General features: G+C 47.6%; 1 protein-coding gene across 2 annotated transcripts; it reads left to right on the forward strand.

Moving 5' to 3' along the window:
• Positions 1-6267: 6267 nt before the first annotated feature.
• TMEM39B (transmembrane protein 39B) lies at positions 6268-23652 on the forward strand. Of its 2 annotated transcripts, XM_065881107.1 has the most exons (9): positions 6268-6378; positions 8028-8154; positions 8666-8885; positions 9476-9559; positions 9880-10034; positions 16811-17147; positions 18059-18246; positions 21542-21662; positions 23179-23652. In XM_065881107.1, exons 1-9 carry the CDS (start codon positions 6375-6377, stop codon positions 23419-23421), a joined length of 1479 nt encoding a protein of 492 aa, XP_065737179.1. In that variant the 5' UTR covers positions 6268-6374; the 3' UTR covers positions 23422-23652. The 2 variants fall into 2 exon arrangements, with proteins under 2 accessions (XP_065737179.1, XP_065737185.1); XM_065881113.1 differs by lacking the exons at positions 9476-9559; positions 9880-10034 and having other exon boundaries at positions 6324-6378.
• The last annotated feature ends 285 nt before the right edge of the window (positions 23653-23937 follow it).

Raw genomic sequence — 23937 nt, forward strand, 5'->3', positions numbered from 1 at the left:
GGGCTTGGCAGCCTGGGGCCTAGAAGCAGAGCTGGCCCTTGAGGGGCGGGTTTGAAGTCTGGCCAAGAGCCAGCGCTTGCTGCAGCGATTCTGAAGGGGGTTGCTCTGTCTGCCTGCCTTCCCTTTCCTGGGCCCCTCAGAGCCGTTCTTACTGCTTTCCAGGCCCAGCTTTGCCCTCGAGTACCACTTGATCTTGGGTTAATTGCTAAATACCTCTGGGCCTTGATTTTAACATCTGTAACAGAAAAGTCCCTGTTTAAGTCACTGTAAGTGGGGAAAGTAAGGTAAAGGAGGTTTTGTAAAAATCCGATGAAACAAGTTTGGTTAGTAAGTCATGATTGGAGCAGCTAGGTCCCACAGCCCTTTCTGATAGACCTGCGTGCTGGGGTCCCAGGGCAATGTAGATGCCACTCTAAAGGCTGATGTGGCACTGCCTCCCATTCTCCCCGCCCCTCATTCCTCATGCTGTAGCCCCAGCTCCTTTTCTGAAGTTCCCAGGCCTGGCTAGACGACCTGGCCTGGCCCATGGTGTTCTAAGGAGTTTGGCCCTTATGAGTAGAGTTGATGAAAGCCTTTTTTGATTAAGATACAGAAACTCAGGCCCCCAAACTGGATCTGGCCCTCACTCTCTTCTACCCACCCCCCCCACCTCCATCCTAGAGCTCTTCAATCTGAATAGCTGCTAAACTCTAGCTTGCAGCAGCATTCCCACTCCTCTCGTTGGGATGGGTCTAAGAAACAAAAGAGGGCCAGAGAGGGGACGCCTGGATCCACTCCCTACCCCTACCATCGAGAAGCTCTGGACTGGGTCCAGAATTCCACATCCCCTGCCTAGCCCTGCCCACCAGTTTTCCTGTGGAGCTGGGAGCTGTGCTTCCTTTGTGTCGAGCTCCCTCTGGTGGCTTAGCTGTGCATTGCATGAAATAATACCTCAAGCGGGACTAAATTGCAGGCCGCCCTGAGAGATGGGATTGTTCTATACCAAGAAGAATCCTTGACCCCAACTCCTGATGACAGCCATTCCATTTCCTATATAGGATAACTCTGCCATATGTTTGCTTCTCTAGGTCATTAATCCTCACAACAATTCAACGACATGAAAATTACCCTAATTTTACAGATGAAACAGGATTAGAAAGGTGAAATCAAATCCAAACTCTTCACTGTATGTAGCCTGTAGTGTTCAAGATCCTCAACTGATAGGAACTTAACCTGTTTTTCCAGCCCCATATTCCATTCTCCCAAGCCAAAATGACTTACTCTTCTGGAACATAGCTTGCCTCTGGACCTTTGCTCATGCTGTTTTCTCTATCTTCATTGCCCCCACCCCCACCCAGTACATTACATACCAAAATCCATACATTTTTGAAAAACTGAAGAAATGCAGCATTTTCTCAAGCTTGCATATATTATCTTTGTAATAACCAAATATTACAAGACATGGATGAGAACAAATGTCTGGATGAGAACAGGTGGGTGAGTGTCCCTGAGATGTGGAAGGTTGGATGGGGAGACTAACATGTACGTGGAAGTGAGAATTGCCCAGGAAATTAAAAGAACATGAAGACATCTGGGTTCTCTGGTACGTTCTTGTAGTGAAAATTCGATGTTGTAAGTATTCTTGCTGGCAAAAGAGCAAATCTCTGGGAAGCTGAGGCAGAGATTCAGGTGACATTTCTTCAAAAGTCACCGATCTTAAATTCACATTAGTTTTCTTGTTAATAATATATCCATGTTTTAATAACAATAACAGGTGATACTTAAATAGCACTTCCCAGGCACCGGGTATGTTCTAAGTACTTTACACAGACTAACTTAATCTTCACCATAATCTCATAAGATAGATACTAATACTACCCTCACTGTTTTTTTTCAATTGAGGTATAGTTGGTTTACAATATTAGTTTCAGGTGTACAGCATAGTGGTTCGAAATTTTTATAGACTATACTCCATTTAAAGTTATTATAACTTTATATTGGCTATATTCCCTGTTCTGTACAATATATCCTTGTAGCTTATTTTATACATAGTACTTTGTACCTCTTCATCCCCTACCCTTACCTTGCCACTTTCCTCTACCCTCTCCCCACTGGTTACCACTAGCTTGTTCTCTACACCTGTTAGTTATACTATCCTCACTTTACACTGGGGAAACTAAGGCATAGAGAGGTTAAGTAATTTCCTAAGGTCGTGCACCTAGTAAGTGGTAAAGCCGGGATTTGATTCCATATAAGTCTGGCTCAGAGAAGGTGCTCTGGATAACCACACTTTTAATATTGAAAATATTGCCTTACATTGCCATGAATAAAACTGACACTCCAGGAAGCAGTATTGTGTTTTATCCTGCGATTTCAGGACCCCCGTTGTGTACCACCAGAGGTCTGCATAATCCAGGGTAAAAACTGATCAGACTTGCCAGCCTTGGCCCCAGAATAACAGGACCAAGGAAGAGATCCCAATTCCTGATATCCAATGACACATGACTGGCCTAGAGCCAGTGGCATTTCCTCAAAAACTCAAGGCTCCTGGAAGAGCCAATAGAGAGCAAGTTAATCAGGAAATGAAGACATACAGGAGGGAAGTGAGGGCTTCGAGGTCACAAAACAGCTGAGATGTGGGGCCACAGATCTAGAGGACAAGAACCTAACCAACATCCTGCCATCTTATGATTATTTTCCCAGGGAGCCTGTAGGCGGCAGATGTAAAAGGATTAAGGCCCTAGACGTTTCTGGTAGATACTGAGAAGTGTATATTGTTCTAGATTCTTGCAGTAGCAGTTGTCAGACACTAAACACAAACTGGCTTTTTGTTAATAGCAAAGTCCATAAAGGCTTCAGGTATAACTAGATCAAATGATGCCATCAAGAAAGTGTCTCCTGACTTCTTTTAAATACATTTATTTATTTATTTTTAGTTGTGTTGGGTCTTCGTTTCTGTGCGAGGGCTTTCTCTAGTTGCGGCGAGCGGGGGCCACTCTTCATCGCGGTGCACGGGCCTCTCACTATCGCGGCCTCTCTTGTTCCGGAGCACAGGTTCCAGATGCGCAGGCTCAGTAGTTGTGGCTCACGGGTCCAGTTGCTCCGCGGCATGTGGGATCTTCCCAGACCAGGGCTCGAACCCGTTTCCCCTGCATTGGCAGGCAGATTCTCAACCACTGTGCCACCAGGGAAGCCCCGTGACTTCTTGACTTTTCTGTGTTTCTTTCATTGTCAGCTAGTTCCCCCCAAAAGGTGGCAAGATAACCACCAAGAACTTCAAGTTTATATTTTATTTCCTTAGCCATCCCAGAGGGGGGAATATTTATTTCCCAGTAGTTCTAGCAAAGATCCCAGGATTGCATCTCATTTGGCCTAATTTGGGTCACTAACACACCTCCACCCTTACCCCAACCAGTCAGTGTAGCCTGATGTGGCAGGGATGGAATGCTTTGATTTGTCAGGCCAGGGTTATCTGCATACACTGAAACTGCAGAGTAAGGCAGCCGCACTAAACCACATGGCCTGAGAGAGTGGGAGGAAAGGTAGATTCCCAAGGGAAAATTGGTATTCTTACCAGAAGAAAGAGGAATGGATGCTGGGCAGGTAAAATCAGTAGTCAACCTGTAGAAGGTGGGCAGGAGCCACAGGTCATGGGTTACATGCATAGTGGTCCATTTGAGTGGCCTTACCCTCTTACCCTGGGTTGTACAAATGCCCTCAAATCAATTCAGCAAACGTCTCCTGAGTATTTGCCATGTACAAGGTCCAGTACCTTCCATATAATAGATGCACAGCTAGACAGTCCCCTGCCACCAGCCCCAGTAAGGCAATTACCAGACTCAAGCTACTGCTTTCTCCCTGAGGAGTATAACAGGCAAACTCCTATTCGTCTCTCAGAAACCAGCTCTGATGTCCTCTCCCATGAAGCCGCCTCTTGACTACCTCCCCTGTCAGGGTTAGTCATCTTCTGTTCACCTCTGAACTTGGTACATACTGCTATTGTTATCACACTGTCATAATTTATTGATTCTCCTCTCTGTCTCCCACTGATGAGTGGCATCTCTGTATCCCCAGTGCCCAAGATATAATAGATGCTCAGAAATGTTTACTGACCTGAGTTAAAATGAGTTCCCAGGAATGTCCCAGCCTCAGTCTTCTATGGAATATTCCTGAAACCTTTTAGCTTCCCTTCCCAACTGGCCTTTTCAAGAGCCAGTTTGCCACTACCTCAATTCAACTGAACTAATCCTAGCTGAATGCCTATCTCGTGCCAGGTGGTGTTAGGCTTTGGGGATTCAGTAATTAACAAGATACACTTCAAATTCAGTACTCCAAAGAGGTCAGAAAGAGCTCTTCTAACCAGACTTTCCTTGGCTGGAAAAAGAAAAAGCAGGCTTTGTGATCTGCTTTGTGACCCAGTCATTCTCCCTCCCTGTGCCTCTTTTTCCCCAGAAAGGAAGGCCTGACTTCGTATAAAATCTATAATAGATGTATATGTGTTAAACTCCATATTTCCATTTGCCTAGGCTAAAAACCTCGGACTAATCCTGATCTTCTCTTTCTTCCACACACCTATCCAAATTTGTCAACAAATCTTGTTGACTTTACCTTCAAATCCAGACTCCAACCATGTTTCATCACCTCACCCAGTCTGGTACAAACTATTAATATCTCTTGCTAAGATCACTGCCATAGCATCCTGGTCTCCCTGATTCCACCCTTGTGCCACTACAGTCTATTCTCACAGGGCAGCTGGTGATTCTTTAAAAATGGAAGTTCAGGTGGCTTCCCTGGTGGTGCAGTGGTTAAGAATCCGCCTGCCAATGCAGGAGACACTGGTTTGAGCCCTGCACCAGGAAGTTCCCACATGCCACGGAGCAACAAAGCCTGTGCTCCACAACTACTAAGTCTGTGCGCCTAGAGCCTGTGCTCCGTGACAAGAGAAGCAACCGCAATGAGAAGCCCACACATGGCAATGGAGACCCAATGCAGCCAATAATTAATTAATTAATTTTTAAAATGGATGTACAAACCCTCCACTAGCTCCCACCTCATTCAGAGTAAAAGCCACAGGTCCATTCCTTCTCATGTCTGACTCTCATGTCTATTCCATTCCAAGCCACACTGGCCTCCTTGCTGTTTCTTAAACACACCAGGCATGCTTGTACCTGAGGGCCCTTCCAATGACTTTTCCCCTCTGCCTGGACTGCCCCCTTTCTCCAGATATCTGCAGCACTGACTCACTCATTTCCTTCAAGTGTTTGTTCAAAAGTCACCTTCTCAATGAAGCCTACTGACTACCCTGTTTAAAATTGCAACCTCCCATCCCCCTTTCCTGTTTTCCTCCACAGTAATCATTCCCTTCTAACATACTGCAGAATTTACTAATTTTTTTATCCATCTCCTCCCATTTAACTGTAAGCTCTGTGAGTATCTATTAATTAAATATCTACTAAATCATTTAATTAACTGACTATTGTTGTCTATTATGTGCCAAAGACTGTGCTAAGTAACGGAGGTACCAGACGATTGAGACATCTTATAGGTCTTATGAGGGAAGAAATCATAACGGTTACTAGTAGCAGCTCATTTATCGAGTGCTTCCTCTGTGTTAAGTGCTTGCCATATATCATAATAGTAATGACAGCGAACATTAATTACAACAGACTCTGAAAAAAACAAAAATAGACTCTGTTCTACATGCATTATTTCACCTTATAGGCCACCAAGGCCTATAAGGTGAATATTACCAGTAAAGAGCAAGAAACAGGATTTCAAGTCTTGGAACTGGCAGAATCAGGAATTGAACTAAGGTGGTGGAAGACGGATAGGGTCAGATGTGATAAATAATTAGGACTCAGGGTCAGCAATACTAGGTGGAAGATTGGATGTGGGGGTAGAAGGAAATGGAGAAATAACTCCCAGGTTTTGATTGGGGTGGACCTAAGAGCAATAAGGCCAAAGAGAAAAGATGAAAGCCCAACTTGGGACGCGATGAGTTTGAGGCGCCGGAGGAACACTCACGGATGCAGGAACCGAGAGGCTATTCCGGCCCCCTCCCTCGGCCCTGAAGTGGTGCTGGGAGAAGGCACGCAAGGTAAGAGAAGGCGGTGGGTTACCCTCCCTCTCGGGCTTTTCAGCAGCATCTGCAGGAAACGCGTGGGGGACCGCGAGACAAAGAGCGCGCGGGACTGCCTTGGTCCGAGCGGCCCCTTTAAGAAGCGCGCCCCCAGCTTCTAGCCCGCCTTGTATGCAAATTTAGCGGTGAGGCGGGAGCGCGCAGCTGATACCAGGGGACTGGGCTGCGGCGGTTAGTCCTCTCCCGGCCGCCGTCGCCTCCGACATATTGCCCGCTGGAGCTGCGGCGGCGAAGCGGAGAGCGCCGGGGGGAGGAGATGGGTGAGCGGCGCGGGTCCAACTCGGCCCGGGAACGGGCGGGCTCGGGGGTTAGGACGGCCAAGCTGCTAATTGCTCCCCCACGCGGACAGGATCCCGGCGAGGGGAGGGGGAGGGGATGTGGGCGTAGAGGGACCCCGCCCCCTCCTGTCGTTTAGCGGGTGGGGCTTCTGTTGTGGGGGCGGGACATCGGAGCGGTGGGAGGGGCTTCCAAATGCGGAGGCTCCCTGGGGGCTTTGGTGAGGACCCAGTCTTCTGGGCTAGAGTGGGCCGAGGCTTAACGGCGGGCGTGGCCTTAGTGCTAAGGGCGGAGCTCCTGAGCTGTAGGCCCTGGTGCAGGGGCAAACTTTCTGGGCAGTAGGGGCTTTGTACTGGCGAGGTGGGCCTGGAAGGAGACCTTCCAGAAGAAGGGAGCCCACTCTGGAGCCAGGCAGAGAGAGCTTTTATTGGCTTGTGGGCGGGTTTTATGAGCTGACAATTGTGTGTAGGCGGGGCTTCTGGGTTGAGGGGCTTTATGTGGGTGCAGAGCTTCTAAACAGAGCAGAGTGGGTGTGGGCAGAGCATCTGGACTGAGGGTGCCTGTGTGGGGTTTTCTAAGCCAGGTACAGTGGTGCATGAACAGAGCTTTGGGGCTGGGGGCTGTTTGGGGCAGAGCTCCCAGACAAGAACTTTTCCGAGACGTGTGGGAAAAACTTACAGGCTGAGAAGCTAGGGCAAGGGGTGTGTGTGTGTGGAGGCTGCTCTGCTGCCATGAGGAGGTATGAACAAGGCTATAACTTTGACTGGGACTGGGATGGTGCCTTGGAGCTTTGTGCAGGACTTTTGTGCAGGGTGATGCCTGGGAGCTTGGGCTAGACTGCTAAGCCTAGAAAAAGAGGTTGCAGGTCCAAGTTTTGGGTTCACAACCACACCATTCTCCCTTGACACTGTGCTCAGGCCCTGGGTCCTGACTGTGAGAGTCCAGGATGCCCACTGAGCTGGATCTTGGGTCCTGGAGAAAAAACTTCAAGGGTGCCCATAATTGTAAGCCTACAGGGAGTTGTAGTATCTGAAAGGAGCAGTGTACACCAGCGCTAAGAGCGCAGGACCCAGACCCCCAGACTACCTGTGACACAATGTAAACTGAGTTTACCAATCTGTGGAACCTTTCCGGATTCATTCCCTCATCAACAGTTATTGAGCACTGACTTCATGCTGGGCACTGTGGTAGGAGGAGGGGATACAACAGTGAAAAGGACAGATCAGGATAGTGACCTCACTGGTCTTCCATTCCAGTGGGAAAGATAGACAGTAAATATGTTAACAAATGAATAAGATGAAGAGTGAATTGTGAAAAAACATAGAAATAAGATAGTTGTGGGGGCAGATACTTACAAAATGGCAGGGGATGGCTCTCCAGAGAGTACAGCAAGTGCAGAAGGTAGCAATAAGCTTGGTTTGCTCAAAGAGAGAAAGGCCAGGCTGGCTGAAGCATGGGGGCGAGGCAGGGAATGGTAGGAGATAAGTTGGAAGAGGTGGGCAGGGGCCAGACCATGGATCTCTGTAACTGAGTGACAAAATGAGACAGCAGGTAACTGGCAGCCAGTATCATTGCTGTTATCCTTGATATATGCCCTCTGGCTTGAGGATCTACCTTATGTCGAGCCCTGCAGGAGGACGAAGAGGTCCCAACAGGACATCCTACTGTCGAAATCCACTCTGTGAGCCAGGATCCTCTGGGGGCTCAGGTGGAGGCCACACTTCCAGCGCATCAGTCACCAGTGTCCGTTCCCGCACCAGGTAAACTACTTTCTGTCTCTTGTGCCTCACTGTGGGCTCTCAGGAGCAATCTGGACAAAGCTCTCCCTGACTGGGCTCTAGGGTGTGATACCCTAGATGCCAGATGGGAGCTGAAAGGGTGGGGAGCAGCAGAAAAGTCCCAGAGGGTGGTCAGTGGGACAGATGCAGTGGGACATAGTGTAATAAACCCGAAGGCCTGGATTCCAGTTACAGTTCTGCTTCTGATTTGCTGGTGGCTTGGACAAGTTGTCTCCCCTCTCTGGGCCTCCTTTTCTTTATCTGTAAAATGGACCTAATAATTCTTTCCTTCCTGGGGAATGTTGGAAAGACTGAATCAGCTTATGAATAGGAAAAGGCTCTGTCATCTCCTTTGTCTGACAGGCAGGATTAGGAGGACTCCATCCCTGCCCTGAGCTGCTTTTCTGGTCCTGCTTCGCAATCCTGTGCCCCAGAAGTGCTTCTTGGTAGGGTTCTCAGGTCAGCTCCTGACGTTGTTCCCTCACACCCCCAGGAGCAGTTCTGGGACGGGCCTCTCCAGCCCCCCACTGGCCACCCAGACGGTCGTGCCCCTTCAGCACTGCAAGATCCCCGAGCTGCCAGTCCAGGCCAGCATTCTGTTTGAGTTGCAGCTCTTCTTCTGCCAGCTCATAGCCCTCTTCGTCCACTACATCAACATCTACAAGACAGTGTGGTGGTATCCGCCCTCCCACCCGCCCTCCCACACCTCCCTGGTAGGTGCCCAGCTAGGACCCGCTGTGTGTGTGTGTGTGTGTGAGTGAGTGACAGGTTTGGTTTTAGTTTAGCATAGCTTACGCAGAACCCTGTGTGTTTGGCCTCATGCTGGGCATGAGAGGTATAAAAAGAACAGGAAACTGATGATTCCTGAACGCTCACCCCTAGTGGACTCAGCACCACACTGCACAGTGTAATGGTAGCAGAGATGAATCTGACTCAGATTTTGTCTAAAGGAGCACAGAGTCTTAAGTCCTGCGGGGGAGGTGAGTCACAGGCATACATGGCTATTTCAAGGAGAGGAAAGAGCTCTGTGCAGAAGGAGAGGTGCAGGGGCAGGGGCATGGGTGATCAGAGCAAGAGGGCTCACACACCACTCTCTTGTCTCCAGGGACTGTCCCACTTTCCTCCTCTGGGTCCTGTTCTACTCCTCTAGGTATTTTCCTGGTCTGACTCAGCTGGAGGCCTATGAAGGTCAGAGAGTGGGGACAGTCCTGATGGAAAGGACTGGGCAGGGGGAGGTGGGTATGCGAAAAGCCCGTACATGGGCAGGGGGCCCACGTGACCCCCAGCCTCTGCCCCCTGACAGAATTTCCACCTGATCGACTTCAACTTGCTGATGGTGACCACCATTGTTCTGGGCCGCCGCTTCATTGGGTCCATCGTGAAGGAGGTGATTGGGTCCCAGAGGCTGGCTGGGGAACTCTGGGACTCCCCTTTACCCATGGGGGTACCAAGGAGGTGTGCCCAGCCCTTCAACCCTGAGGCATTTCCTTGGGGCTCCCTTTGAACTTGGTTGAAGAGTATTACATCCCCATCGGCTCTTGGAGTTTCCTGGGCGTCGAGGGAAAGGATTCACCTTGCCAGGTTCTGCCCAGCCTGCTGCCCCACGTTTCCCCGGGCGGGATCACGGGCCATGTTGGGTGGGATTTGGGCACAGACCCCATGACCTCCATCCAAGGCCCCATCCCGTCCTATCTCGCCCTGACCCAGGCTTCTCAGAGGGGGAAGGTCTCCCTCTTTCGCTCCATCATGCTGTTCCTCACCCGCTTCACCGTTCTCACGGCAACAGGCTGGAGTCTGTGCCGCTCCCTCATCCACCTCTTCAGGACCTACTCCTTCCTGAACCTCCTGTTCCTCTGCTATCCGTGAGTACCCCTCACTCCACCCCCTCACTGCCCAGCACCTGTTCCTGACCTCTGCCCTGAGTGTGGCTGGGCACTGGGTCCCCGTACCCAGTAGACTCACAGGCAGGCAGCAACAGTACCCTCTCACATTGTCTGACAATATCATCCTGAGATCAGGACGATTAGCTTTCTTTTGCAGGAGCAGAAACTGAGACGGCAGGCATAATTTCCCCAAGGTGCCCTCAAGGGGGAGGTCAGAAGGGGACTCAGATCTGAGTGTATATCCCACAGCTCCTGAGGGGGTATGCACGGGCTTCATCTTCCTCTCTCTTCCTTTCCTCTCTCTCTGGTTCTTTCTCTTTCTCTGTCTCTTTGCATATCTTAGTGTTTATGTAGTCTCTCGGTGCCTCCCCCAGGTATGTATGCTTGCAAGCACCTGGGTGCACGCATGTTTCTGTGTGGGTGTCTGTGCATGAAGCGTGTGTGTGTGTGTGTGTGTGTGTGTGTGTGTGTGTGTATCTTCACATGCATATCTGTATGTCTGTCTGTGTGTCTGCTTTGCTCACTCACTTCCTCCGTCTTGCCAGAACCCAGATTGTTGAGGATGGAAAGATAGTGTCTGGGAGGAGCACAGGCCTGCCCCTTTCTGGACTAGAACTGGGGAGAGCTTTGGCAAGATGTCCACTCTGGCTGTTTCTGGGGCAGGCTGCTGGCGGCCTGGGCATTAACAGTCATTTCCCAACCCCTGGGCTTTCTGAGTCATGAACTTCCTCAGGCTGAGTCACCTCAGTTCCCTGGGAAGCTTCAGAACTGGACACTCGTCTCTCCCCTGCGTGATCAAAAGGTCACTGTCATGGTAGGAGCCAAATCACATTTGCTTTAGTTATAACTAGTTTTTAATTAAAAGAGTGATACATGTGTCACGTAACAATATTAAACTTTACAGAAGCTTTTAACATAGTAAATGGAAGTCCCACATAATCTCAGTCCTCCAGAAAACCATTATCTTGCAGCATGTCCTTCTAAATTTTTTCTGTACAAGTACCCACACATATACATTTTTTAAAAACAGAAAAATAGGGTTAATCTCTATGCATGATAATGTATAATTTATTACACGTTCACATAGTCGTATAACTTGGATATTTTCCCATGGCAGTATATATGGGTCTGCCTCAGTTGTTTAAATGGCCTCATAATATTCTATTGAATAGACTTTCCACAATTTGTTTTGTTTGTCTTCTGTTGGTGGGCTTTTGAGTTGTTTCTAGCTTTTCCCTATTGGAAACAATGAGGCAGGGAACATTCTTTTGCATACATCTTTGCACACTTGTCCAAAATTTCTGTACAACAGATTCCCAGAAGTAGAATTATTGCACCAAAAGGTATGTTTTACATTTTTGATAGATATCAACAAATGGCCCTCCAAGATTGTACTGATTAGAAATGTCAACGGTTGCCTTAATTTGACACTTTCTGGTGACTACTCGGACATCACCCAGTGTTCATATTTTGCTTTATTTTATATTATTTAATCTTTAAATTTTTATTAATATAAGACACGTATATCATAAAAAAATCAAGTTCAATAGTGCTAAAAAACTTGATGATGGGAATTCTCTGGTGGTCCAATGGTTAGGACTTCGTGCTTTCACTGCCGAGGGTGCGGGTTCGATCCCTAGTCAGGGATCTAAGATCCCACGAGGTGTGGTGTGGCCAAAAGAAAAAAAAAAAAAGCTTATGATGAGAAACAGCCTTTAACCCCACCCTCCAGATTTTTAGTCCCACTTCTCAAAAGCAACCTCTTTTACTGTTTCTGGTTTTAAGTGTTCTCTGAGTTACCTCCATAATTTTAATATCCTTATGCTTTTGTTTATTTCTTTACACATTTATTTATTGATTTTATAATTGGGTAATAGGTTCACATCATTAAAACTGAAAAACAGATAAAAGAGCGTAGAATGAAAAATTCTTCCCTTGACTCCTGTCTCCCAGCTACCCAGTTTCCCTTCCACTCTTAGAAGGAAGGGAACCTAACCACCACGAGGTAACCGCCATGTTTCTGGTTTCTTGTATATCCTGGAAATGAATGTTCTGTGCATATACAAGCATACCACACACACACACACACACACGTACACACACACGTACACACGCACACATGCACATATACATTGATTCCCTGCATTGACAGATGAAGATTTACTTCACCTTCCATCCGTACTGTTCCTAGTATTTGATAATTGTTATTATTTTTAATTTTCTGTTGGGCCTCTTTTTCAATAATATGAGTATGCCTGTGTTTTTTATTCCATCAACAATAGTCAGTGTCTTAATCCCTTTTATGTAAGAACATAATATTAGGAGCCCTGTCCATTGGCTTTTCCTCCCCTCTTCCTCCTATCACTTCCTGGCAGCTGTACTCTTATATTGTCATGCTTGACATTCATATTCTCCTATATAGCCACATTTAAGTCTTCCATTCTTTGTCTAAGGCTAATTCTAAAAATTAAAAACCAATAAGTGGCCTTGATATTATTGTGAGTATGAAAATATTATTCACTGCAGGACCAAGTAGTATGCATAGATGATATTCCTTCTCTATATTTACTGAATTATAATCTTGGGCCTCTTAAAATAAGAATGTTCCTAGTGTCAAGGTCAAATGGTTTCTCTTTTCTTATATTCCATCAATTGCTTAAAACCATGCCACATTTTAGTTTGCTTCATATTTAGATTGTAACTTTCTTATATAGCTTTTTATTTTTCTTGGAGTTTCTAATTGCCTTTCTTTTTTCTTGTTGACAAAAGAATGATGGGCCTTCAACATATCCTCAAGTTTATCCAGCCTGTCAGTCATACTACCTGTTGCCTGGAGTCCATTTTTCCCTCCAAAGACATCCCTCCTGGAGCCCTCCATCCTCCTGCTCCAGTCTGGAATGGTTGCTCTTTAAGCCTGCTATACAGCTCTCCGCCTGGGACTTCCTTTCCTGCCCTCCTGGGTTGGATCCACTGTTTCTTGGATCCTGTGTCTTCTTCTTTCTTGGTTTTCTCCCTTATTTTGCTGGAGTGCATTATGAGGTAATTTTCTTAACAAGGGGTATATGGGAGGTATATACAGTCTTAGTCCTTGCATGTCTGAAAATGTCTTTATTCTGCCCTCATACTTGATTGATGGTTCAGCCAAATGTCGATTTCTAAGTTCAAATTCATATTCTCTCAGAATTTTGAAGATGTTGCTCCATTGTGTCTAGCATCCAGTGTTTCTAATGAGAAGTCTGATGCTAGTTTGATTCCAGTTACTTTGTGGATGACTTGTTTTTTCCTTTCTGAAAGCTTTTGGGAGCATTCTGTTTATCTTTTGATTATTTGAAATTTCACAAGAATGTGTCTGATATGGAACTTTTGTCATTCATCTTATCAGTACTCTAGGACTTTTTTAACCTGGAGATTTGTGTATTTCTTCAGGTCAGGGAAATTTTCTTCTATTATTTCTTTGATAATGTCTTCCCTTCCATTTTTTCTGTCCTCTCTGGGACTTCTCTGCGTCGGATGGTAGACCTCATAGATTGGTCATCTGTTTCTCTTATATTTTCCCTCATATTTTTCATCTTTCTCCCTTTCTTCCTCTCCCTCCATCCCTCCCTCCCCTCTTTCTTTCTCTCTCTGACTCTGTCTCTCTCTTTCTCTATCTATCTTTTTCTCTTTCTTTTTACTTTATCTTTAGGGGGATTTTCTCAACTTCATCTTCCAGCTTTTTTATTGAGATTTTTTTCAGCAGTCATATTTTTCATCTCTAAGTCCTCTTTCTGGATTTCTGATTGTTCTTTTCTCATAGCATTCTGTTCTTGTTTTAAAGATCTCTTAAAAGAGATCTCTTTTAAAGATCTCTTCCCTCAATTTTGTCTTTCCACTGGGTCAATTTTTCTGTTTCATGCTGCTAGTTTTCTAAGTGTAGTTAGTTTCTTTGGTTGTCTGTTTACATTTAAGAGTGGAGGACTGAGTGGCTTGGAATGCACTTTCTCTCCCTCTGCCATTGTATACGTGAATGGGAGGTTTGACTGGGGATTCTAAGTATGTGGGCAGGGCACACTGACTGGTAGACTTTGCTTTAGGAAGAGTGAGTGAGGTGCTAATTGTCAAGCTGTGGGCACCCATAGACCAGAAAGGGGAGGGGGGTATTACTCTAGGGTGCCCCCATTAGAGACCTCAGTTATCCTCAGTTTATTCAGTTTCTTTAGAGAAGAATCTTTCAGGGCAGATTGTGTCAGGTTTGTAGGAGAAAGGGAGTGACTCATAAATGAATACAGATCTGTGTTTAATCCCGTTTGTTCAGCCCTGCTTCTCACTTCTACCCTCTATCAAATGTGCCCACTTCAAGCCAGTCTCTCTTGGGCCACTCTGGGCAGATAAGCTCCTACCCCCATTGTAACCCTCTCATGGCACATTCTAGACCTACGCTATCCAGTTTAGTAACTTCTAGCTGCCTATTGTTATTAAACATTTGAAATAGGCTAGTTTTAACTGAAATGTGCTGTTAGTGTAAAACGTACACTGAATTCTGAAGACTTAGTACGAAAAAAGAAAGTAAAATATCTCATTCATAAATAATGATTATATATTGAAACGATAATATTTTGTCTATACTGGGTTAAGTAAAATAGACTATTAAAATTAATTTCTCCTTTTTTTTTAATGCGGCTACTAGAAAATTTTAAATTACATGTGTGACTCTCGTATTTCTATTGGACTGCGCTACTCTAGATGATGACCTCCTCATCTGTCAACATGTTTCCATCTGCAGATGGAAATTTGTCAGAATCACTTATGTACTGATAACCCTCACTCCCATTCTCTTTGCTGATATGGATTTATTTTCTACTTTTATTTATTTACTTTCTACATTGATACTGTCACATCTAGGATGGAGAGGATGAAAGAGGATCTGCCATCTTGCATGTGAAGTTGTTTCTAACTTGTGACCTGTCAGAGCAGCTACTCGCTGTTATCAAATAATTTAATTGTATCGGCAGTCCTTCGTAGTGGGAAAGCCAAGAAGATTCTTAAGTACTTTTCCTTAAGGTTGAGTCTGAAGCCCTTGTATGTTCGTGTAGGTGCCCCACGCCCTCATTCCCACCAAGTGCCCTGAAAAGTGTTTTGGGAATCCCATTTCAGTGTTCTTTTCTGTCCCACAGAATCATTGACCTCTTTCTTTTCTAAACAAAATTGTATTGATCTACTTTAGGCCAGACACCATGCTGGGCATTGTTGCAAAGATTAAAAGAGAGTATTTATAAAAACACTAGCATAATGTCTGACTGAGCATAGAGAATCAGTACAAGCTAGGTAACTTAAGGCAAGTTAAGGAAACTGAGGCTCTTAGAGATTATATAACTTGCCCTAAATCACAGCATTAGTAAGTGGCAGAGCTGGGATTTTAATCCTAGCCTATTTGACCCCAAAGGTTATGCTCTTGACCAGAATTCTCTAAGGTATCTTACTTGAACCTTACCCTAGGAGAAGTGGAAGCATTCCCATTTTATAGGCCAGAAAGCAAAAACCCAAAGAGGCTAATTATATGAGTGCCCAAGAACACTCATATTTCCCTTCCTGGAAGTTCAGAATAAAGAAAGAGGACATTACTATAGATAAGAAAATGTAGGATTCTCACTGGGTCTGGCTCCTGGCAGCAGCTCAGGGACCCTCCTGGAGCTACGTCTGAGGGCCTGGGGAAATTGAGAGGCCCTAAGCTATAACAAGGAATGCCTGTCAAGAGCACCTATCATGACGTTCCATGTACTGTGCTTGGCACTTACCCACTTTAATGATCTACTCTTCTGGGCTATGGGTCTGTCTAGTTTTCTCCTTAAATGATATCAGCCACACGCTCTATCTCTTAACTAATCAGCTCCAGCCCTGACCTAGGGGTACTCCTCAGGGAGAGTGGTTTGTACTGTTCAAGGGCCCATTTCAGTGCCTGGCACATAATAGACACACAATAAATATTGTTCCTGAACTGTCCTCCTCTGCAAGCTAAAGAGCTGCCCCCATGTGCACCCATGACAATGTCTACCTCTCCTTTGTGGTACCATGTATATTTTCTTTTCTTTTCTTTTTTCTTAACATCTTTATTGGGGTATAATTGCTTTACAATGGTGTGTTTGTTTCTGCTTTATAACAAAGTGAATCAGTTATACATATACATATGTTCCCATATCTCTTCCCCATGTATATTTTCAGTTAGTGAATTACTTGGTAGTATTTGCTGAGTATCTGTCTTGATCACCGGTGCCAGACAGTTCTGGATTTGAATCCCAGCTCTATTACTTCCTTACTAGTTGTGTGAGCTTTCGGAATCCACTCCACCTGTCTGAGTCAAAGCTTCCTCAGCTGAAAAGGGCACAAACTAACAGTACCTAACACAGAGTTAAGAGAAACAAAAGAAGAGAATGCATGTAAAGCACTTAGTACAGTATCTGGAGCACTGGTTGTGCCCAGTGAATGTGGACTGTTAAGATGACTGCTAGGCGGCAGTAGTCTGTGAGGGCCGGGACTCGTGTCTTGCTTCCTACTGTATACCTGCCGCTCAGCACAGTGCTTGGCACACACTTAGTGCTAATACATGGGTTGAATGACTGATCATTGGCTGGGAGGCTGGATGGCTAGAGGGACCGGTAGAGTCTCCCCTCTGAACAGCCAGGAGAGCTAAAGCCCAGGTGGGCTTTAGCTCTTGGTGGTGAAGAGTTGGGATCCTGGCCCTTGGGCAGGCCTGCCCTCACCACTGTCTTCCCCAGCAGGTTTGGGATGTACATTCCGTTCCTGCAGCTGAACTGTGACCTCCGCAAGACAAACCTCTTCAGCCACATGGCCTCCATGGGTCCCCGGGAGGCGGTCAGTGGCCTGGCACGGAGCCGGGACTACCTGCTGACACTGCGGGAGACGTGGAAGCAGCACACGCGGCAGCTGTACGGCCCGGACGCCATGCCCACCCACGCCTGCTGCCTGTCGCCCAGCCTCATCCGCAGTGAGGTGGAGTTCCTCAAGATGGACTTCAACTGGCGCATGAAGGAGGTGCTGGTCAGCTCCATGCTGAGCGCCTATTACGTGGCCTTTGTGCCTGTTTGGTTCGTGAAGGTGCGTAGCTTGACCCAGGGAGGAAAGGGGCCTCACCCTGCTGCCTGCCCCCCAGGAGCCCTCTTGCTCGCATAAATAACTCTGCTGCTCTTGATGAGATTCCCATATGTGCTCTTGAGGGCCAGAGTGACTCCTGCCTTCATTTTAGAGTGGAAAAAACAAGGCTTGCTGAATGGACGTGGCCCGCACGAGGTCACCCAGCCAGCAAGGGGGACATGGCATTGTTGTTTGTAATACTTGGTAACGGAAGGCGGTGACCTGGTGTTTCAGTGTGGCGGTTTTGGCACAGGCACGTCACAGTGTCCTGCTTTGTCATTAAGTTCGAAAGGCAGGACTCATCCAGATCTGAGGGACTCCAAAGGCCTGTGCTCTCTCTCTGGCTTGTATGGCCATGTGGGAAGGTACCTCCCCAGCTGGCTTGACACATTTCTCTGAGGATGGGCTGCACTGAATGATTGGGGGTTGAGAGGACTTCATGTCCGTTGGGCACCTACAACCTGCTAGAGCTTTGATGAGTATTATAATCCTCCTCACGCCTCTCAGAGGTGGTTACTCATATTATCCTCATTTAACGGATGAGGAACCTAGCCCAGAGAAGTGAAATGACTTGCCCAAGGTCACATAGTGACTAAGCAGCAGAGGCAAGATTTGAACTCATTTCTGTTGAACCCCAGAGCCTGTTCTCTGGCTCAGAGTGGGAATAATTTTTCTTTGTAGAAAACTGAGTAGTGGGCATAGGGTTTAAGCCCATGATTAAGCCACCTTTGTTAGGTGTTCAGTCCTTCGTCTCAGGCCACCCCGAGGTCTCTCTAGGGCTGTCTTGATTTCTGAGACAGATGGAATCAGGGATGGGGGAGGGAGTGAGGCCATTATGGGTGTCCAAGGTCTCACCCACCTCCCGCTGCCCCCAGAACACACATTACTATGACAAGCGCTGGTCCTGCGAGCTCTTCCTGCTGGTGTCCATCAGCACCTCGGTGATCCTCATGCAGCACCTGCTGCCTGCCAGCTACTGCGACCTGCTGCATAAGGCCGCTGCCCACCTGGGCTGCTGGCAGAAGGTTGACCCAGCACTGTGCTCCAATGTACTGCAGCACCCGTGAGTCTGCCCTTCTCTGCTCGACCCCAGCCCCCCCTGGTCAGTGTCTGGAGTCACTCACCTCCCTGCTCATCAACTCATTCATTCGATCAGCAAATAGTTATTGAGCATGTCTTGTATGCTAGGCCTTGTGGCCAGAGTGCGATATGGCAGGGCCCAGGAAGGACATGTCTCCTGTCCTTGGGTAACTTGCAGTGTCTTAAAGATGGGAGGAAGGCAGGTGGTAAATTCATAGACTCATTGACTTTCTCATTCACTGACTCAGGTACTTGCTCATTGGCTGATTTGCTCATGCATTCACTCATTGCTTCCCTCCTTCCACTCACTCATCCATCCAATCATTGGCTAATCTACTCTTTCAGAAAGCATTTACTTCTACCTAAGCTGTCCCAGGCCTGGTGCTGTGTATTGGACAAAGGAGCTTGGACTTTGACCTATAGGCAGAGGGGAGCTATGGAGGGTTTTGAACAGTGGAGGGACCCATTCCAAGGTGTGCCTTAGAAACATCAGTCTGGTAACAGGGTATGGTGCTGTGTTAGTTGATGACATACCCTGGCCAGGGAAGAAAAGCCACAGGGAGGAAATGGCTAAGATGAGACCCCTTGAGGAGTTACAGTCTGGTGCGGGTGATAGCCGTGTACACAAAGAATTAGGATGAGTGGGGTGAAAAAGGCCCAGCTGCGGGATGGCATTGCACTCAGAGCAGAGGCAGAAGACACCCTGCTCAGGAGCCCTGAGGGGCTGGACTGTCCTCCCCTCAGCCTGACCCATCCTTCCTGGTGCCTAGCATTTCTACAGCCCTTCATCACCGTCTTTTTACCCCGGTTATGCTAATTTTCCTGCCTGTATTCCCCCATTAGACTGGAAGCTCCTCAAGGCTGGGACCATCTCTGAATCACATCTGAGTCTTGGGCCCAGCACAAGGCCCAGCCGAGAAGAGGCCCCTAGGACAGGTTTGTAGAGGTAGGCCCACAGAGATGCGAAGGGAGGCCGCAGAGGCCAAGCCTCCTGATGTTGGCCCTCCATGCCAGTCAGGGTCCCTCTCAGGCTCTGTCCAGGTGGTCCAGAGAGTGGATGGATATTGCCAAATGGGCTGAAGTGGGGCTTGGCTTAGCCTAAGGCTCTGAGGGGAGGGGGGAGTAGAAAGAGAGTACATGGCTGAATATGAGGATAAACCTGCCCATGGCTCACCATGGTCCTCAGGTAAGATCCAGGCTCCTTCACGTGGCTTCCCGTGATGAAATGACTCCTACCAGCCTTTCTGCTCTGTCTCTTCCCATGCCCCAACTCATACTCTGCTCTAGCCAGACCCAGCCTCTTCGGATCCTCCAATTCTGTATGTTCTTTTTTTTTTTTTGCTGCATTGGGTCTTCGTTGCTACGCAGGGGCTTTCTCTAGTTGTGGCGAGCGGGGGCTACTCTTTGTTGTGGTGCTCGGGCTTCCCATTACAGTGGTTTCTCTTGTTGCGGAGCATGGGCTCTAAGCACACAGGCTTCAGTAGTTGTGGCTCGCGGGCTCTAGAGTGCAGGCACAGTAGTTGTGGTGCATGGGCTCAGTAGTTGTGGCGCATGGGCTCAGTAGTTGTGGCGCACAGCCTTAGCTGCTCCACAGCATGTGGGATCTTCCCGGCCCAGGGATCGAACCCATGTCCCCTGCATTGACAGGTGGATTCTTAACCACTGCGCCACCAGGGACGTCCCTGTATGTACTTTTGTATGCAGGCTTTTGCCTATGATGCATGTTTTGCGTGGAGTGACCTTTCCAATTTTCTTTTCCTGTTTAATTCCTATTCATCCTTTAGCACTTTGCATCCTCCAGGAACACTTTCCTGACCACCCAGGATAGGTTCAGTGTCCCTGCCCTGCCTGTGCTCTTCCTCTGCTGTGTTTGCTTAGTTACTTGCCTGTCATTCCAAGACTAAAGCTCCTGGAGGTCAGGGTCCTTGTCTGTCAAGCGCTCGGCCATCTCCTCACTCCTGGCAAATGCCTGGCTTGTGATAGGTCCAACAGCAAATTTTTTGTGTTTTTTGTATGTGAGCTTTTTTTAAGGTAGGATTTCCATACAGTGAAATTCACAGATCTTGAAGTGTACAATTCCTTGAGTTTTGATAAAGAATACACACCCATGTAACCCTTCCCCCATCAAGATACAGAACATTTCCAGCCCCTCAGAAAATTTCCTTATGGCCCTTCCCAATGACCCCCTCCCCCTGGCAACCATCTTTTCATTTCATTTCACCATAGGTTAGTTTTGCCTATTCTACAGCTTCATGTAAATTAAATCATACAGTAGACATTCTTCTTGGGTCCAGCTTCTTTCATTCAGCATATTGTTTGTGAGGTTCATCCATGTTGTTGCATATGACGTGGTAACTGTTTTTTAAATGAAGGAATCGACAGGACAGGAGCATGAGATTGAGCTTCTTGTGGACAGTTATTCTCAGTCCTCTGGCCCAGGACCCTTATATTTCCTGGGAGATCTCAAAGAACAATGGAAGAGAATTCACTGGTCCCACAACCTTATTCACATGCTCTCTGGGGCGCCTCTGTGCCAGGCCTTGTGGCATGCTCCGAGGACACAGAAATGAATTGGACACCATCCCTTCCCTTCAGTGCTCCCAGACTAGTGAGGGATACAGGGAAATAAATAAGTGACAACACATTGGGGAAAGTGGACCGGTAGCAGGAGATTCAGGGAGCATTTAAAAGATGCTGAACTCTGTGGGATAAGGCATCTGGAAGAGCAGCCCAGCTGGAGTGAGCACCTTATGAAGAGACAGGAGCAGTCAGGTGTGCTGGAGGAACTAGAGGCAGTTCTGGGTGGCTTGAGCAGGCGCTATGTGGTGGGGGTCATGGAAGGCCACACTGGGACTCGGAGGCCATAACACATTGTTGGGGACTTGACTCCAGGGGCACCGGAAAGCCTTCAAAGGGTTTTGAGGAGAGACTAGTCAGGCTTGGCTTGGTGTTTCACAAAGACCACTCGGGCAGCTGTGTGGTGGACTGCTGGGAGGCTAGATGAATAAAATGACCCCAGGGAGGGAAAAGGGTTTTCTTGAAATCCCTCAGAGACGTGAATGTCAGCCCCGAACCTTCCGACTCCCAGTGCAGTGAATTTCTTACAGTTCTTACCCATTTTACAGAAAAGGCAACTAAGACCCAGAAAAGGAAAGTCATTGTGTCTAAGTGACAGAAATGGGAGTAGAGCCCTGGTGGTCACCCCATGCCCAGTCTTCTCACATCCCCTTGTGTGGGTGAGCTGGGCATAAGGGGGTTTTGTCGGGCTGTGCCTCCAGGTGGACTGAAGAGTGCATGTGGCCACAGGGCGTGCTGGTGAAGCACAGCAAGAACGTCTACAAAGCAGTGGGCCACTACAACGTGGCCATCCCCTCCGATGTCTCCCACTTCCGGTTCCACGTGAGTCTCCTCCCCTGGGAAGGAGGGGTGGGGCCTGATCTAGAGGGCAGGAGGATCAGCTGGGCAGGAAGGTGATGTCATAGCAAGAGGCGGCTATTTTCGATATTTCCCAAATCCAAAAGAAGACAATGCACACGTGCAGCCCAAGGACGGCCATACACATGATCCCTTCATAACTGTAGCTCACTTGGTACCAGATCTTTGAAAACATTGGGTGGAGGTAGAAAAGATGATACAACAAAAGGAGGGGTTGTTGGTGGTGAAAATAATTACACTCGTCATTCCTTACTGTGTGCTAGGCACTGTGGTAAACACTTTCCATGCACCCTCCCATTCAGTCTTCACCAGAACCTTGTGTATGAAAGAAATACCAGGGCTGTCCTGGTTTTCAGGTACTGAAATCAGCTTAGAGAGTTTAACTTGTTCCAAGGGTGCCTTACTGGGAAACTTGGGAACTAATGGTAATGACTCATGGACCCAGTACAATGGAAAGGGCTGCTCAAAATCATCTGGGCTGGTGGTTTCCATTTTATTTACTTATTTTACTGTTAAAATCCTTTTCTCCAACTCAGTCAAACTAAAGTTCAGTATATAGGACTTCATGGCGCTGCTCTGTTTGAAAGGGTTGGAACTCCCCTCACTTCCTGCTGACCACTGTGGTAGCCCCTAAAAGACCTCCTGGAACCTGGGCCTCTGAGGAACACAGTTTGAGAAATCATTGATCTGGGCTAACCTCTTCTTTTCCCAGTAGAGAAACCTGAGGGTCAGACAGGGAAGGGATTTGCCCAAGGTCCTGCAGCCTGTCAGGTGCAGAGCTGAGCCTGGCGTGCTGGTCTCTCGGACTCCTGTATCCTGGCACTTCTCCTGCCATCCTATAATCAGCTCTTGAGGTTTAGGTACCTTGGCCCCTGCAGAATCAAGATCCCTGGACACGATCATTCTTTTAAACTGACCAGAAAATTTTTCTTAGTCTCTACACTCTACCTTGCCCTGTAGACACCAGGTAAGAGTGATGTGTCTCCGTGTCCCCTGGAAGCTTCCGGCCTAGCGGGGGATGCTACACGTGAAATAGTAAATGACTCAGGCTGTAGAGTCTATAATAACTTTCCATGCCTCTGTCATAAGATTCTACTTTGTTCAGGCCTGACAGTACCCAGGAAGTCACATATAATAAGGTGTTGGTTTTCGACCAGCAAAAGTTTGAGAGAACAAGTAGGACTTCTCAAGAAAGGCTTCTGGGAGGAGGTGGAAGTTGATCCGGATCTTTTTTTTGTTTTTTTTTGATCCGGATCTTAAACAGCTTCTGTGGGAAGCAGTAGTCTTGACAGAAGGAACACCACAAACAAAGGCAGAGAGATGGCAAGGTCCACGCCCAGCCCTACGAAGTCTTCCTCCCCACCCAAGTCTGCATGGGGCCCGAGAGCTTGACCCCTTCACTGGCCTACCCAGAACCCCCTTCCAAGAGGCAGGTTTCTGGAGCCCACTTTCCAGTCCATGCCTACTCTTTCCTGGGCAGTTCTTTTTCAGCAAACCCCTGCGGATCCTCAACATCCTCTTGCTGCTGGAGGGCGCTGTCATCGTCTACCAGCTGTACTCCTTAATGTCCTCTGATAAGTGGCACCAGACCATCTCACTGGCACTCATCCTCTTCAGCAACTACTACGCCTTCTTCAAGCTGCTGCGAGACCGCCTGGTATTGGGCAAGGCCTACTCGTACTCGGTCAACCCCCAGAGGGACCTAGACCACCGGTTCTCCTGAGCCCCAGGGCGACCCAGGGACAGCATCCAGGCTTCAGCCAGGGGCTCCCTGGGAAGCGGCTGTTGGGGAGAGATGGGTGGGGGGCAAAAAAAAAAAAAAAAAAAAAAGACAAAAAAAATCCACCAGAGCTTTGTATTTTTGTTACATACTGTTTTTCTTTGATAATTGATGTGATTATGAGGAGAAAAAAAAAGTCCTATTTTTATACTCCCAATAAGCCTGTGTCCTGTATTTCTTTCTCCTTTTCTTGCCTGTCAGGCAGAGAGCAGAGGTGTGGGATTCTTGGCCAGGACACCCCATGTGTGGCTTCTGGGGCCCCTGTGAGCTCTGCCTTCTCCAGTGGAGAAAAGATGAGACACCCGAGGTCACCGTAGCATGGTAGCTGCTGCTGGCCGAATGCTCGCTGTGTGCCAGAGGCTGCTCTACGTGTATGACAGGCCTTGTCTTAATCCAGTTTTTATGACAACCCTAGGAGGTAGGTGCTGTCACTCCTATAGATGAAAACAGGAGCTCAGG

The sequence above is a fragment of the Phocoena phocoena genome, chromosome 1 (assembly GCF_963924675.1).
Source record: "Phocoena phocoena chromosome 1, mPhoPho1.1, whole genome shotgun sequence".
NCBI lineage: Eukaryota > Metazoa > Chordata > Mammalia > Artiodactyla > Phocoenidae > Phocoena > Phocoena phocoena.

Excerpts from the sequence above, each read along its gene's own strand:
- TMEM39B (XM_065881107.1), top strand. Across the intron at positions 8,155-8,665 it reads AGTGTCCGTTCCCGCACCAG|GAGCAGTTCTGGGACGGGCC; the intron begins GTAAACTACTTT and ends TCACACCCCCAG. Across the intron at positions 8,886-9,475 it reads CGCCCTCCCACACCTCCCTG|AATTTCCACCTGATCGACTT; the intron begins GTAGGTGCCCAG and ends GCCCCCTGACAG.